The sequence below is a fragment of the Buteo buteo genome, chromosome 19, assembly GCF_964188355.1.
Source record: "Buteo buteo chromosome 19, bButBut1.hap1.1, whole genome shotgun sequence".
In the NCBI taxonomy this organism is placed as follows: Eukaryota; Metazoa; Chordata; class Aves; order Accipitriformes; family Accipitridae; genus Buteo; species Buteo buteo.
The window spans coordinates 3,638,221-3,654,974 of NC_134189.1; the positions used below are offsets into that span (position 1 = coordinate 3,638,221).

Genomic DNA, 16,754 nt, shown 5'->3' on the forward strand with positions numbered 1-16,754 from the left:
GAGGCGGCAGGGAGGAGAAACCGAGCGAGTTTAAGGAGTTTAGAATTTGCTGAGAAACACTAGGTAGTAGTAGTAATGACAGATGCAGAAAACACGGTGCATGCCAGAAATGAATGACGATACTCCAAATGTTAAAAAAAAGTATATTGTAAGTACAGTACAAAAAAAGTTTTGCTGTATAATTGTAAGGTAATCTGGATCAAACAGCAAAGAAATAACAAAAATATAAAAACTGCTAAGTCTTGCCAAAGTTTTCCCTCTAGTACCAAATACCACAAGATACAGATTATACAAAGTGTACAAATTTTAATAAAAATACAATACACCAGGGTTGTGTGTGTTTTTCACTCTTCAAGAGTTTTCCATTGTACAGACGACAAAGCTAAAGCTGATCCCCTTCTGTTCCTTAGAGAGCAGATCTATCCCTTCACCACGATGCTCTCAATTGTAAAGGGCTGGAAAGAGCCACGGATTTCCCAACAGCGAATGCTTTAGTACAGGTCAGGATCCGAAACAGGATGAGACTGCCTCCCTCCTGGGCCCTTCCCAATTCCAGGCTCACTGGGATTAGTGATGTATTGTTAAAACATGTATGCTCTGGTCTGAGGCTTGGGTTGGGAACTTGCACGGTGGTCTGAGAACCTTCTGCCTCCTCCACTGACCAAGAAAAACCTAACAGTGCACTGGGAAAAGCTCCATAAGAGACAGACTACCTTGTGCAGGCACAGCTGGGGAATACATGGTAAAGAGGAATGGGGAGAAAAACCATCCTGCACACCTGAGGATTTAATTTAAGTATGATTTGGGGCTCAACCACAATGAGGGACAGCTCACTTTCAACTGCCCTGAAAAACAGAAGCTAGACTTCAGATGGGAAGTAAAAAAGTGCTCTTCTGTCATTTTAAAATTTTTACATTATAAGGCTGGAAAGGCTAGAGTCAAACTATATTTCAGTTGTTCTACCTACCTTCACAAGGTAGCCTGTTTCTACAGCCACTTAAAAACTTCCTGGTGTTTCCCCATACAATGCCAATGCTTACTACTACGCATATAGCTGATTCCTTGCAGGAAGTGGGGGTGAGGCAAACTTGATTAGTATTTTCCACACACTGTTCGGTGGAGGGAGGGATTTTTGCTTTTAAATTATGTATATATATATATATATACATACACACACAGAAATATACAGGATAAATTAAAATCTGTTACAGATATTGGTAAAAGTTAAATACATACGATATGAACACCACATACACGTACATACAGACACACAAAAGCTTATATGAGAATCAAGTGCTCTCCTGCGGCTCCTCTTCTAGAGGAGCAGAAAACCAAACACCAAGTATGTGGCTGGAAGGAAGGGGAATCGGTCCAATCAACCCACATGTGCCTTACTCAGCCGTAACTGCTTCAAACTGGTCATTAGTCACTGCCTCACAGCAGCACCACAGCTCTTTCGATACTGCTGGTGAAAGGGATGGGGGATGAGCGATCTCAGAAACCAAAATTGTCTGTTCACAAAACAGGTGCAAGATGGGCAGAAGCAATCCAAGTTTTTTCCATCCGCTTCCGCGCTCCTCTCCATCAAAGCAGGCTGACCATGCCCTGGAAAAATCAGCAGGAGGTTCATTCTCTCAAGCCAATGCAGTTGGTTGATGTATCGTGCCAATGATGATTTGGGTGCAAGTCCACAGGAAAAGATTAAATTTGTTGTCATCTTCCACTTTACTTCAAATGCCAGCTACCAGACCAGCCAGCTGACGCTGACAACTTTCAGTTATTACTGACTGAAGAGGGGGGGTTGGAAGAAGTGACCAAGAGGCAAAGACCTCTGTATCTTTGATCAGCTATCCAGCTTTCCCCTCACGCAGTAGATTTTAAACTGAAAATCAGTTAGAAACAGGGCTGGTGAAGAGTTCAGTTCTATTCCTTGGTCCAAAATATATCATCATCTCTACCTGCTTGTAGAATATCAGAATATTTAAATTTGGAAGTGATATCAGGAGATCATCTGGTCCATCCCGCCGCTTAAAGAAAGTCCAACTAGAGCAGGCTGATCATTCAGTTTATCACCAAGGATGGAGAGTCAACAACCTCTCTGAGCCACCTGTTTCAATGACCCTTCTCATGGTGACGTTTTTTTTCTTTATACTGAGAAGTCCATTCTCTGGCTGCTCCCCCTTCAAAGGATCTGAATTTAAGGCGAATATCTCAAAAGCTTTCTGAATTCTTCATACAAAATACTTTCAGATTGGAGGACATTTCACCCACCAACACAAAAGGGTTTTCTCAGCTTAACTTCACAACTTTTCATAAAACAGAAGTCAAATAGTTACAATCCTATGTATATACTATACAGATATAAAACTTTAAAACCTTACACACGGAGCCCATTGGGAGTGCCGGTGTAGTGCATATGTACACAAGTCAGTTACGCAGAGGTTGAGTACATCCCAGGATCCTTTCCCATCAAAGTCCAGGCATGATGTAGGCAATGTTGTCTAGTGTGTTTGACTGGGAAAAGAAATTCAGTGTTTTTTTAGTGTCAGGTAATGACTCAAAATCCTTAAAAAAATGACACCGACGAGGGTACTAAGCAGGTTCACTTGCGTTACAAGTTATCATTAATAAGACAACCAAATCTGCCTAGTCATCACCACCACTGCTAGGCTTATTTTCACATTTTTGGAAATGTAAGTTAACTAAACATAAAGGTAGCCTCAGTACTTATAAGCACGTGGAAACAAGGAAAATGCTTGAGGCTTTCCTCAAGTGACCTCTTCCTTATGAGCCCCATACTCTGTCTCTGAATTTGAAACAAGCCACACTGACCATATCACATCAACCACAGGAAAGACTAGTGATGAAGGACTTGAGCAAAGTGATCAAAGTTGTAGCATATAAAAAAAAAAATTACTTGACTTCACACTCACAAGTCCTTCATGAAATCCTGTAGTGTAACAGTAAAGAGAAAAATCCTTAAACACACCCACTAATAGGGTGCCAGATGGGAAAAAGAAGCGCCCTCCAGTTTTTCCTGCAAAACATAACAGAATCCTGAAAGAGTCCTTGTGCACATCAGAAAACAAGACCCAGCAGTATATTATCTGTATGTTCTTCAAATGCAGTACTTCAGTAAGCTCAAGCCTGTGGCTGGATGGCTGAAGAAGGCCTTAGGAATGCCACCTTTTAATTGCTGAAGACAGAGGAACTGTAGCTGCACCAGTTGTGATTCTAGAATTTAGCAATGCCATCTACTGACTGAAAGGACAAATTGCATTCTATGTGCAACACGACCACTAACAATTTTATCCATGTCTTAAAACACCACTATCGTTACATATCTGATGGTAAAAATCAGAATTATTTATTATCGAGTCTGAATACCAGTTTTCAGAAGTGAAGGGTAAGTGCCTTAATCCACCTAAAGCTCCACTGCTCCTTATAAGTTGATCAAGTTTGAAATATATGCACCATTAGTCATACGGTGTCATTGCTCTGAATGCACTTGGCAAGCAAGAAGGAAAAAAAGCATAGGATGTTTTTCCATGGCTTAGGATGGGAACACCCCACTGACTCAGCTTTTGTGCAGGCAGCCAGTTTGTGGGAGCTCACAGTTTAAGCTGTCAACTTTATTGTTAATAGTCCGTTCTCAAAATGAATCAATGTTTGGGCTACCCTATTATAACATGCCTATTCATATCCCATTTTTGTTGTTGTCTCTGCCAGATTTGTTTTTAATCGCTTAACTTTTGCAGACTATATATTTATTTTTCATTTCTGCTCCTCTCCTTCACTGCTTTATTCATGTCTCCTGTTGGAGGCATGACTCCTGATTCCTTTTATGCTGCTGCCATCTTAATCTATGTCCACATCATGCTACAGAGATGCCACAAGCTGTTGCTAAACCAGAGCTCAATATTAAGTGTAGTTTAAAGTGAAAAAGAACCTGTAGTTACACAGTTCTTTAAAACAGAGACTATTTTTCTTTCCTTGGAGAAGGTTACAGCCACATGTAAAAGGCCGTACTCAATCACATTAGGAAACCTGAGATCACAAGTTATTTTTTGTGCTACTAAAGGAAAAACAGATTGTGTGATACAGAGCAGATAGAAGGTGCTTTTTATTTTTACCGAAAAAACTTTCAAAAATACTGGTATGTGTACAGGCACTTTGATTTGATTCAGATGGATTGATTCAGTCACTAAAACAGGACCTACACACACTGCAATCAACACTACAAATACTTGGCCAGTTACCACTGGGAGAAAAAAAGTTGCAAAATATCATACAACAGTAACATCTGAAAGAATTTCAAGAAATATTCCAATATAAGACCAAGACAATTTTCTTATTGCACTGGAATTATCATCACATCGTAAGACTGATTCATCAAAAAACTCTAGCTGGACTCCACTGAAATCAACAGTGCTAGAACGGAAATAATCACAAGGAACTCACCAAAACGTGCTTAGGGCAGCCATTCAACTCAGGTAGTTGTGTGGTCAGACATGCTAATGGGCCCAAAGCACAGATGATTGAATCTAGAAGTACTGACAAACTTCCTGAAACAGCCACCATTCCCTGGAAGTAAGGAAAGAAAAAAATTGATAGGGATGAGTAGGGAAATTACAGTTCTTTCACAACTGTATTGATTCTCTTCACTCTTGAGCTCCTCTAGTCCACTTTCATTATTTACACAGTAACAAAACCATGTCATGTGCTTCACAGAGAGACTGCTGGCTCAAAAAAATTAAGAATTCAGTAGGCAACATACTAGTGTAGGAAGAAAGTAGGCAACAACAGAAAAGGTCAGAAAATTGTCAGTTGCATAAAACACTTAATTCTACAATTTTTTAAAATGTAATTTCTTTGCCATTTCATACGATCTATTTTGTTAACTACATGAGTCCTAAAGAAATGCTAAGTCTGTAACAATTGCTTTAACCATTGACATACTTTCAGGAAACGGAATTTGCTTGTGTGCCTTTCTATAAAGGGGGAGAATTTACTCTGGTTGTTCCTCTGAGGAACGACCTCAATTGGTCATACCAGAAACAAAATGCAAGAACATTTATTTTACTGCTGATAAAACAAGTAAGCATAGTGGGATGAGATGACCGTGCTAGCCATAAAATTCAGTTATATTATTTGAGCCAAATATGTGTGCTCTGCTTACAGGCTGGGCCGAGTTCTGAAAGTGCGCGTGCATGTGTGCGTAGAATCACTATCATCTAACAGTAGGAAACCCTTAAAATCTGACATCTTCTATGTTAGTCCCGATCCAAAGCACTGGCAATATGATACTGCCAGAAAACAACAGGACATGCAAAAACCATCTTGGTAAAGGCTGATGGTTTTCTAAGAAGTCTTGAGACAGTAACAGAAACTGGACCAGAGACTGCTGGCAAAGACAGCAATGAAGTACCAGATCCAAGGTGAACATATAGTAAGAAAAGACTGAAGAGTCTGCTGAACTAAGAACTGCCTTTGAGGACCTAGAGCTGCAAAGGACCTGTCTGTCTTTGATGCTTACTGTTTACTGAGAAACGAGACTTTTTATTTCACTGAAAACAAACAGGAATGCATCAAAGACACAACACACCATCTCCAATTTCTCTTCCTAACAGAAAAGCATTGGTTAAACTTCTAAGTAAAATAAAATAATAATCCCTCCAATCCTGTGTGGAGATTACAGGACATCACTGTGACATCGCTGGTTACAGACTCACCTCTGTTTCCTGCAGTCTGTGACCAATAAGGCTCAGAGATTCACCCAGCAACTGTAAGTGTGCAGCTACATCAATAGGATCTGTCTCAGGGACTTTGGCTGGTGAGGAAGACACCACCACAGTGCTGGTGGGGGATTTCTTCTGAGGGGAAATCACTCCTGTTGGAGAAGCTGGAAACACACAAATAAAATTCCATATTCTCTTCTTTCTTTCTTTTACTTACAAGCTTATTTACTTAGTAAAGTTCAAATCTCAAAGGCATGAGATACTTAAATAGTTCTGTGGACCTGGTCCTGTGGTCTTCAGAGTCAACACTTTCCTTCTACATGCACAAAGCATCTGCCTCAGCTGAATGCAATCTGGGAGGTTTGGTTTGGGAGATTTGATAAAGAGAGATGCCAAGCCAAGGACAAACCTTTTTCCTCTAGCAGCAAACTAATCCCACTAGAACTTCCCTGCTGCCTCTTCTTATTTTACATTTAAATCCCTAAACTGCTAAAACCAATACCATTCTACGAATTAGACAAGGAAATACTTTTGAATAATGCTGATATCATTCTCACTCTCACAGTAAAATTCTTTTTGAGTAATATGATGATTTAAATGTCAAGTCTTGTGAGAAAGCAGGTAGGGGTGTGAAGCAGGAAAGGACCTTTGTTCCTTATTCCACAGGCAACACTATCTTCCCTGTCCAAGAAAAAAGACCAGAGCAAATAAAGTGCAACAATTACCTTTTATTTTTGGTGCCCCATCTGAAGATGATGCCTTTCTCTTCACAGTGGTGGCTTCTGCTTTGTTTTGCTTGTGTTGGAGATACTGAGCTTTCTGTTTCCAGATCTGCAGTTAGCATGGTATGAAAAGAGAGATTCGTAACAATAGGTAATTGTTACCTGATGCCAGGACCCAGAGGCAGAATGATGTTATGTAGCTAACTGGTGAAGCAATACCATAAGAAGAAAATGGATGCTTTTATGATCGCAAGGGCAAGGTTTCCATACTTTCCATCTTTACATACTTCGGTGACACAGGTAGCATTTTTCAAGGTATGGTGGCAATGCTGCCAGCACGTTCTGACCTAAGCACCTAGTTTACAGAAATCATTTTAAAAATGCCTCACACACACTCACCAGTTTATCCTTCTCAGGTAGCTGCTTCCACACTTCCGCCAGTTTTTTACTTAGCTCTCCAAAATCTGGCAGAAGGAAAGAAGAAAAATGTTTAAAACAAATGTTTTAAACAAATGAAATCATAAAATCATGGAGAGAACATAGGAAATTTACTGGCCCATGCATACACATTCAGGAAGCAACCCATTCCACAACTGGAACTCTCCATACTGGCCTGAAAATGATTGTCAGTGTGCATTTCCTTTACTCTTTATAATGAAAAAAAGCTTGATGATGGGAATAGAAAGTCACATGTGTGTATACAGGAAAGTGACACAATGAAGGTAAGTCTTTAAGTAAAGAAAGAAAGAGCTAGCAATTTCTTTATCCAGATTCACAGCTTGGTTAAAATGCAACGAAATCAAATAATAAAATCCACTCCTGTCCCCTTTGTCACCTCTTATTCAAAGAAAATTGGCGGATTCTTCACATTCTGTCAAAGTTAAGACGTTAGTATGAAACAGAGACAATACATTCTGCTAATTAATCCGACTGGTATATAATCAAGAGAAGAGAAGGCTAGATTATTCTCTCACCTATTCCAGGGTGCTCAGACACAATAGTTGTACGATATTCCTTACAGAACACTTGATAGGCAGACATGTTTTTCTTCTTTGGCTAGTCAGAAGAAGAAACAGAAACAAAGATTTTTAATTACGATGAGACCTACTTGAATTTAATAAGAATTTGGCATTTATTGAAGACTTAACGAAAGCTGTGGTGCTTAGGTCAGGAACCTAAAAAAGCAGCGTTTTACATATTCTAGCTGAATTTAGTGTTTATGAAAGCACAGGAACCAGCCAGAACCAGTCTTGGTACAAGGCTTATCTTGCAACAACTCTATCAACACATTTCATTCATAAGTTACAACAACGCGCTATTCTAAATCTAGGATCAACATACAACTTTGTTAATATATCCGTTTTAAAACTTAAAATAATAAAAAAATGTATCTGTCATACTATTCACAGTACGTATTACAGATCTGTCAAAACAATTCAGTCCTCATCACAATGTTTTGTTCCATTCCTTGCATCCTTACAAACACTTCAAATTGGCAGGAAAATAGACAGTATAAGTACGCTGACAGCAGAGGCATAAGCAGTTGCTGAGCTATGATCAGAGAAAACTTACCAAATAGAACAGAATAACGGCTGAACAAATTTGGGCTACATCTGCCCATTTCCTGACACAAAGCTACTCTTGTCTCTCTGAACATACAGAAACTGCTTTTCCCCATTTATATACTTACACAGCTACAGTTCTATCACCTGTAAACTCATTCATATGCTAGCTACCATTTCTCCTACTCATATTTTTAAACACTAACCATGGAAAACTGAATTTATGAGTACAGGACAAAACTGGGAATGTGGTAGTCTATAAGAATTAGAATTTTATTTGAATACAGGAGTATACAGGTAAATATCTTCACTTTTCAGGTTACAGCTTGATTCCTTTTTACCAGAACTGTGATGATGGACCAGATCACTAGTCCAAAAGTCTGCCTGGCAACAGCTGCAACTGGTTACCTTAGAAAATGATGCAGTTGTGCTTGGTATGTAACCTGTACCAAGCAAATTAAGTATAACCTTTTCAAAGAACCTCCACTGGCTAAAGACTGCCCGTGCCACAAAACCAGAATGACACAGTGGCTGACACATTTTTCCAAACATGCCTCACTGAAACCACTGATCCTGGTATTAGTTATCCTTCTGTTTCAATTTAACATGCCTTTGTAATGGAGTGCCTAATTCATCATCACCCACCACCCAATTCCTATTTTCCCTCCAATTTTTCCTTACTTTTTCTCTTTCTTTTTCTCTTTCCTTTTCCTTTTCTCTTTCCTTTTCTTTCTCTCGTTCCTTTTCTCTTTCCTTTTCCTTTTCTCTTTCTCTTTCCTTTTCCTTTTCTCTTTCTCTTTCCTTTTCCTTTTCTCTTTCTCTTTCCTTTTCCTTTTCTCTTTCTCTTTCCTTTTCCTTTTCTCTTTCTCTTTCCTTTTCCTTTTCTCTTTCTCTTTCCTTTTCCTTTTCTTTTTCTCTTTCCTTTTCCTTTTCTTTTTCTCTTTCCTTTTCCTTTTCCCACTTCTCAGCTTTGTCCTTCTCCTTGTCTTCCTTTTTCCGTCTCTTCTCACCTTGACCATCTGAGTGAAAAGCAGCAGGAGGAGGTGGAGGAAGAACATAGGGGGTACTGGGAGGAGGTGGTGGTGACACTTCAGCTACTGCCACAGAACCATGCCCAGAACTCTTTTTAGACTTAGAGTGCTTCTTCTCTCTGTGTTTCTCTTTGTCTTTTTTTTTCTTACTTTTTTTTGACTTCTTCTTCTTTTTGATTTCCCGGTAGGAGTCATCTATCACTAGCTCTCCAGCCTCCAACTCCCCACCAGAAGAGGAACCAGATTCTGGCGGTGCCTCCACACCTGAAATCTCATACTCGCTCCCATGGCCCTCTGAAAAAAGGGAGGTGTCAGCACCAAAACTCTCAGAGGGTGGATGTGAGTCTGGGGGTGGTTTGTGCTTCTTCCGGGATGACTTCAGGAAGCTCTGCAGTTCATGACCCAGCAGGAATGAGCCTTGCTCATCTCGAGCCGATTTCTTTGAAGATTTCTTTGCAGCTGCTGGTGCTGAAGAGTAGGAGAAAGAATCATCATCTGCTGCACTACTTTTCTCTTTCGGTGAAAGGATGAGCTTCATCTTCAAGCCATCAGGTTCACGAAGAGTAAGTGTCTCTGTGTTCACATAGAGAGGTTTCATTTTTTTAGATTTGTGGAAGCTGCCATCATCCACTGAGTGCTCCCCACTGCTCCCACTCAGCTTCTTCTTGTGGTGCTCCTTTTTGCTTTCAGAATGGCCAGAGGAAGAATAAGATGATTTTTCAGAGGTCTTCTTTGAAGACTTTGAGCTTGTGGCCAAAGGTGAGGTGATAGCCTTGAGTAAATCCATGGTTGTATCAGCTGAGGATGGGCTAGAAACTGCTTTTTTCTTCTTCTTTGATGGTAGATCCAAAGGCGAAACACCTGAAAAAGATCAAGAGAAATGTACATCAAGATGATTCCCTTAAAGACAGCATTACACCAGCCCAAAGAAGTGAAGTGGGAATCCTGCAAGACTTATGATTACAGCTAACAGATTTACATCCTGGCTTAAACAAAAGATCTCTGAAGCTTGTAGCCAGCTTAGCACAGCTTTACTGATACAATTCAGGAGCTGTAATGCCTGAGCTGGTCAAATAATTCAAGGCAGGAAGACAGAGTAGGTAAGTTCTTGAAGTTTTGTCAAACTCTTTATTCCATTGTGAAATAACATATTTTGATGAAAAAGTATCTTACTGAGCCTGAAATTACATCTCAAGTGCAAGGTTTTCGTGCCATTTTTAGCCAAGGTGAGACCAATGAATTGAAAATACAAGCTTTTTAATTCTGAAAACAGATTTTGATGACATTTCAACTGGGCTTTCTCTTTCCTTTGGGCTAAAAATAAATCTTAAACCTGTTAAGCTTTTATGAGCAGAATTGTCATTCTCTAGCCGGCTTATTAATTGTGAGAATAATATTTCTGTATTTAAACTGAACCCAAAAGCATTTCTTTTTCACCCCGATGCATTCTATTTTTATAAATTCAGAGAAAGTAATACTATCTGCAAGTAAAATTACAGTTTGTAATGTAATAGAGAAAAATGAAATGCAAATGCCAAAAGGGAAGGCATGGGTTAGAAAACTACAACTTGTCAATCAAAAGAGGGTGGAAGATCTCTACCCTCAACAATGGCAACTTCGTAAGCTAGACTCTGAAAATATCATTCCCTAATCTTCTACTGTCTGGTGCTGATCAGCATCAGGCTTCCGATTACTTGTCCTAAGATAGGTTGATGTATTCTCCCCCCATAAAGTGCTACCACAAAGATTGATGACACTGGTTTTACAGCATCCTTTCCTCAAAGTCATGATCCCTTAGCCCTTTTCCATGCTTGATTACTATCTTACCTCTGTAGCAGAACTCATCTGAGGAGTGCTTTCTCTTCTTTTTGTGAGGTTCTGTCCCCGGAAAAAGATCACTGTCCTAGAATAAGAAGAAAAAAATTGCTGACAAACAAGAGGGAAATAATACAAGATTCACATGGAGTATTGACATAGATAATAATTTGTAGGAGATATCAAGAGTTATTTGTATTACTGTAACACCAAGGAACCCTAGGTATGAAACAGGATCATTATTCTAGGTGCTAAAACAAGCAAAGGAAACATATCTGTCCCCAGGAGCCCACGCTGTAGGTTTAAGGTAAGAGACAAAAAGCATGGTACAGATAGGTGGAAGAATACAAAAAATGGTCTTAGTCAGAACAGGTTTCAGCACATCAGCCACCTAACTGGCATCAAGCTTTCTTTAGGCATTGCAGCACAACATGGCTATAAGGAAATTGAAAGACATATCTCTATAGGGAGCTCCCCCCAAGCGAGAGGAGCAATACACAAGAAAACTTGAAAAAGCACATTTGAAAGTGTTAAGGAATGGGCAATGAAAGCCAGCACTTGGAGATCAGCTGATGAGTTGATAAAAGGCAGACATCTACCTCTTAATAAAGCTAAGAAATAACTAAGCATGCATAGGCTGTCAAGCCTTGAAAATGAAGGTGAGCAGTTCATGTTTAATAAGCAGAAAAAGATAAAAGTGAAAGGAGGTACAAAGAGGTGACAATTATAATGATGGGCCAAAAAATTGTCCTTAATATGTTATGTCATCCAATTATTATTTGTCTCTTGACCAATTTATGGTCTGAAAATGAAGCTCCTCTACAGAATTCCATCTGCATGGTAGAAGATGATTTTCATTTTAAACTAGAACTTCTTTTCCAGATTAAAAAAAAAAAATAATCACACAAGATAGTCACCTTTGAGCTAACAGCAGAAATTTTAGCTCAAAGAGGAAAGTTTTGAAGAAACTTAAGTTGTTACTACGTGATTTCAGAGTTAAGGCCCCAAAGAGGTGAATAGGGCAAGTTCATACCTCTCAAGAGCTATCATTTCAGGCTGTCTGCAGAATCAGGAAGACAACAGTGCATCAGTTAACATTATATTCATCCTTTGCTGGCTATTTATACAACCACAAATTCTAAGAAAATTTGTGTGTGTGTGTGTGTGTAAAAAGTTATTCATGCTATCTTGTGACTTGCAAGGTTCTACGTCAAGACTAGGACAGCATCCTACTACCCTATTTTCTGAGGCCAGAAAAATCAGAATCAGTTGTAATTGGGACTGACCCCCTCCTTTTTCCCAGGAAAGTTACTGAACAATACAGGACACGATTAGCTGCTCTTGCTGTCTTCTACATGCATTTCTATATAAAAAAGAACAAGAAACCCACCCATCCCATTCCATCACTAGCTTTACACGTATCCTTACACCTTCAACCTTTTCCCTGAGGGCTTCCTGACCTGAGTTGCTATCTCGTCTTCCTCTTGCAGCAGATCCTTGTAAGAGCGCTTTTTCTCTCGCTGTATCCTGCCAGTTGGCAGCCCCACGTCATCAACACTTCGGTCACTCTCTAGGTACTCTAAGATTTACGTGAAATGGGAAAAAAGGAAGAAGTGAAATACCCCATTAAGGAATGATAGACGTGGACTATGCACAAAATAAGATAACAGTGGACGTCGGCACAGAGCGATGCACAAAACCCAACAAACACAGGGGCCTAAAAGGTAACAGTCAGTACTCTCTGACCACAGGGATGGGGCTCAGTGCTCTAATGCTGTAACATAATCACTCCAGATTTCATTTCTAACCCTTGTATATTTCTCCTAAAGACAACTGGACCTAGAAATGTTACCATGACTAAACATATCCTTATCCCTGGTCTCCCGTTCCATTGACCTGGCAGGGAGAAGAAAGGCTGCAGTGGCAGAGTTTCCAATCAAGGTGTTTGCATTAGGAAATACCACCCATTTCTCTCAAGTTCTAATCCCAGTACTTTACACCTGGAAGTCAAGGGCTTGGGATCCTCCAACAACTTGGCCAGGTTAAATTTAAGGGCCTCACAGCATACAAGCTTCCTTTCCCACTCTGACTGCATGGCCTGGCAAAGGCTGCAGAGGGTACCCTTTTTTTTTTGGCAACTCCCTCTGAGATTATGAAGCAGTCATACCTTCTTTCTTCTTGGAGTCATCATAAGCCATGGTGGTCCTGCAGGAGCCTGAGAATGTGTTGCCACGTCTGGGCTCCTTCCCCCGTTCCCATCTACAGGAAAAGGTCTGAGAAACAGAGAATGAAAATAACCCTCCCATAAAGAAGAATCATGATGTAAAATGGGAAACTTCCTCTGAACCAAGTGAAGATTCTCTGGAAGACAGTGGGAAAGGAAAGGGATCTACCTTCTGGTTAGTTCATGCTCACTCTTCAGGCTTGACAGAATATTTTTTTGAAATTAATATGGAAGTTGGTCTTCTATTATTTTAAAGATATAAAAGACCACCTATTCCTTGTAAAATCTCCAAGACACTGAAGTAATTTATTTACAAAAATAGAAGGATGAGAAGACAGCTGAGTTTGATCTTCATGACACACAAAACTGCACCCAAACTTGTGTAAAAGCCATTTTCTGTCAGGAGCCACTGTAGCAGAGTGGGACGTTTAAAGAGAGATTTCAAACCCTTGAATCTCAGATGAAGTGAAAGAAAAGAAGGAAGCAGGCAGAAATCATTGTCCTACAAAAGAAGTATTTCAAATCTTTTTAACTAAAGGATCACACATTTTATAGTGAAGGTGTGCATCCTTCTGATGTGTTTCCCAACACTACCACTGCAGCCATTCTGAATGCCAGCCTGGGAGAGGGAACTGAAGCAAGCACTCCTTTTCACTAGGCCTTCCGCTGCACCCCAACCTCTGTCAGCCCCCAGGTTTCAGGCCTCCTCCGAGTCATTCTGTTCCACAGTTGCTGGCATATAGCAGGACAGTGCCCCTACGGAATAGCTGCACTCTGGTTCTCTCAGAGTAAACAGCTTTTGTTCTTCAGTCAGCAACCAGCTTAACGTGAAAAAAATCAACCTTCTGCTCATAAGCAATTAAACCAATTGCACCTAACTGATTTTGTGTGTTTCTGTGTATGTGCACATGTGTGTAAGCATTCAACCACAAAGACCATGCACCTTGTTCATTCTAGCTGTCACGGCAATCTTGACACACTGAAGTTACACTTGAATACCTTGAGAGCAGGGGAACTTGTGCTTGTACATCCCTGCACGTACCTCAGTTTTATAAATAGTTGGCTGAGAATGTACAACATATTCATCCTATAGTGGTTACTTAAGTGAAACAACAAAGTCCCAACTAAATCAAGCTTGCAGGTACACAGAAGATGTTTCTGTTTAAATTCATAGTAATACATGTTATTTCTCCAGGTTTTGGGAAGCCATCTGCCACAAAATGTTTTAAGTCAATATTCTGACTACTACACATTGTTGGTAGCAAGCACAGCAATTTGTAGGCAGAATTTATGTATACAAACAAGAGCACTGCCTATGTGTACGCACTAGAGCACTGCACTTTGCAATACAAAAGAGCATCCTGCCACTTGTGGGCTCACAATCTTGAGCCAGATCTTGGCAATGATGTTCTTTCATGACGTTCAGCTGTCATATGGACTTCGGTGGGAACATGCATGACACCAAAGCACTGTGCTCAAGAGGACAAGGGCCTCATCGAGATACTGCTCAGCAAAACAAAGCTGACGACAGTTGTTCATGAATGGATGACTTGGAGAAACTAAGATTGGTTTAGAGCTACACACATACCTTTTACCCTCTTTTAACATCTTATTTGCTTGGCAGGTGTAAAGATTGGTAGGTAACGCCCAAAGGGGCTTACAACTAGACCTCTAACCCTGCAAATACAACACATATCCTTAACTAGTCTTGTCCTGTAGACCCTAATTAGGTTCCCCTGGTTCAAATGCTGCGGTTTCAGCAGTAATCGCACAGGTTCAGCGGAGAAGCTCTCCCTGCACGTCTCCCCTTCCTTACCGAACATGCTCGCGGGATCGCGGCCAAGCGGTGCTTTTCTGCAGCCCCCCCCTCCCGGGACTCCACCGGGACCTCCGCGCTTCGGTCCCCCAAGGGAGGCCGCACACCCCACTGGTGACAAACGGCGGCGGGTGGAACCGGAGGACCGGGCTCCCTCGCCCCATTTCCCCGCCGGAGCTCCCAACGATCCGGAGGAAAAACCGCGAGGGGCAGGCGGGTCCCGCCGGGAATGCGGAGGAGAAGGGGGGGGGGGGCAAACGTCGGCACCGGCCCCTCGGCGGACACGGGGCCGGGACCCGTCGTGTCCCCCTCCCGGGGCACCCCAGGGCCCAGCCCCGCGCATGCGCTCCAATTCCCTCAGAGCCCGGGCCCCGCCGCCGCCGTTTGAAGCGGGCTCGGCCGCCCCCGCTCCCGCCCGCGCGTCCTCTCACCCAAACGGGCTCCGGCCTCACTCCAGCCCCGCGGTTCCGCCCCTGCAGCAGGCCCAGAGACTTGCCCCGGCGGTAAAACCGCCGAGAGGCGACAGGACCCGCCGGTAACCGAGCCGCAAAGCGGAGAGGTGCCGCCGCCGCCTCACTCCGCACTGCCGCTTCCCGCCCCGCCGCCGCCGCCCGCGGCCGCCATCTTGGAGAGGGAGACAAGGGAGACCCGCCCGGGGCCAGGGGCAGAGAGCCGAGCGCCGAGCACGTCCAACGGGAACACCCGCGGGGGGCGGAGGAGAAGGCGGGCTGCGGGATTGCTGAGCGCATCGATGGGGCTGAGGCGGGAGGGGAGCGCCGTTGCCCGCGGTGGGAGCGGGACCGCCGCACCGGGCTGTCACGGCCTTGGGGCGGCAGCCGCCACGCAGTTAGCTTTCCCCGTCACGGCACGCCGCTCCTATCGCGGGTGAGGTTCGAAGTACCGTGCGCCGGGGCTTACCCAGAGGCTTGGCCCCGGGGCCTGGCTTGGGGCCTCCTCGCCCGCCCGGTCCCCCGCTGGTGCAAGCGTAGGGGCCCAGGGCTGAGGCCAGAGTGAGGGGCCGTAGCGTACTGCTGCTCGCACCGGGGGCTGGGGCCACCCACCGTGTCCCCAGGCACCCCACGGTGGTTCCACGGGTGCTATGTGCCCCTTCAGAGGCGTGGGAGACACGCGTGGGCCAGACGCTGGGTGCGCGCGCTGGGCCCCAGCTCTGCCCTCGACCACCTCGTGTAGAGCGTGTGCCCGCCTTCCACCCCCGTCTTCCGCACAACCTCCTCTTTGTGCATGTGCTGTGCTGTCGTGGCACACCTTCCGCTCTCTCGTTATCCCATTCTTTTAAGAGACGAGTCTCGGAGCTGGCTGGGCTTGCAGCTTGGGTTAGTTGTTGGCTGCTTGTGCCTGCCACGGTGGGTCAATGGGAAAGGGTGAAATCCTGTTTGTTATTAAGCAGTTATAGACCCAGCACTTTCATGAGATTAGTCACGCATGCACACGAGCAGGCACATCTCCTGTAAGCCTATCTGATTGCCTGAGGAACTGAGTAGATGTACTGCACAGATGGAGCAGCCGGAGCCGAGATACGCATGTCTGAACAGCACGCTGGGGCTACTGCCTGTGAAGGCATCATGCAACCCTCACACCCTTTCCAATCAACTGTCCAAGTTGGCAGGCAAGAGAAAGGCACATTACCCCCAGCATCTTCTAAAGGGCTCATTCATTACCGCAAAGGATTCAAGACAGAGGTAAAAAAGCTCAGGAGACAGCCTGGTCAGAAAAGACATCTTTTTCCCACCAGGTTAGCCTTTCTTCACTCTGACTGCTCAGGAGGTCCCTGTTCAACAAACCTTATTTAACTCTTACCTTAAATCCCATCATCTCCACTGATGCA

General features: G+C 43.0%; 1 protein-coding gene across 4 annotated transcripts; it reads right to left on the reverse strand.

The window, feature by feature from the left end:
- Positions 1 to 129: 129 nt before the first annotated feature.
- Positions 130 to 15,552, reverse strand: HMGXB4 (HMG-box containing 4). Of its 4 annotated transcripts, XM_075051320.1 has the most exons (11): positions 15,340 to 15,552; positions 13,036 to 13,141; positions 12,329 to 12,447; positions 10,881 to 10,956; positions 8,704 to 9,914; positions 7,435 to 7,516; positions 6,860 to 6,924; positions 6,464 to 6,569; positions 5,733 to 5,902; positions 4,462 to 4,584; positions 130 to 2,514 (listed from the first exon to the last, which is right to left on the reverse strand). In XM_075051320.1, the coding sequence occupies exons 2-11, from the start codon at positions 13,064 to 13,066 to the stop codon at positions 2,470 to 2,472; spliced, it is 2,028 nt and encodes a 675-aa protein (XP_074907421.1). In that variant the 5' UTR covers positions 13,067 to 13,141; positions 15,340 to 15,552; the 3' UTR covers positions 130 to 2,469. The 4 variants fall into 4 exon arrangements, with proteins under 4 accessions (XP_074907421.1, XP_074907420.1, XP_074907419.1 ...); XM_075051319.1 differs by lacking the exon at positions 13,036 to 13,141 and having other exon boundaries at positions 15,340 to 15,503; XM_075051318.1 differs by lacking the exons at positions 13,036 to 13,141; positions 15,340 to 15,552 and adding an exon at positions 14,909 to 15,133.
- Between the last annotated feature and the right edge of the window lie 1,202 nt (positions 15,553 to 16,754).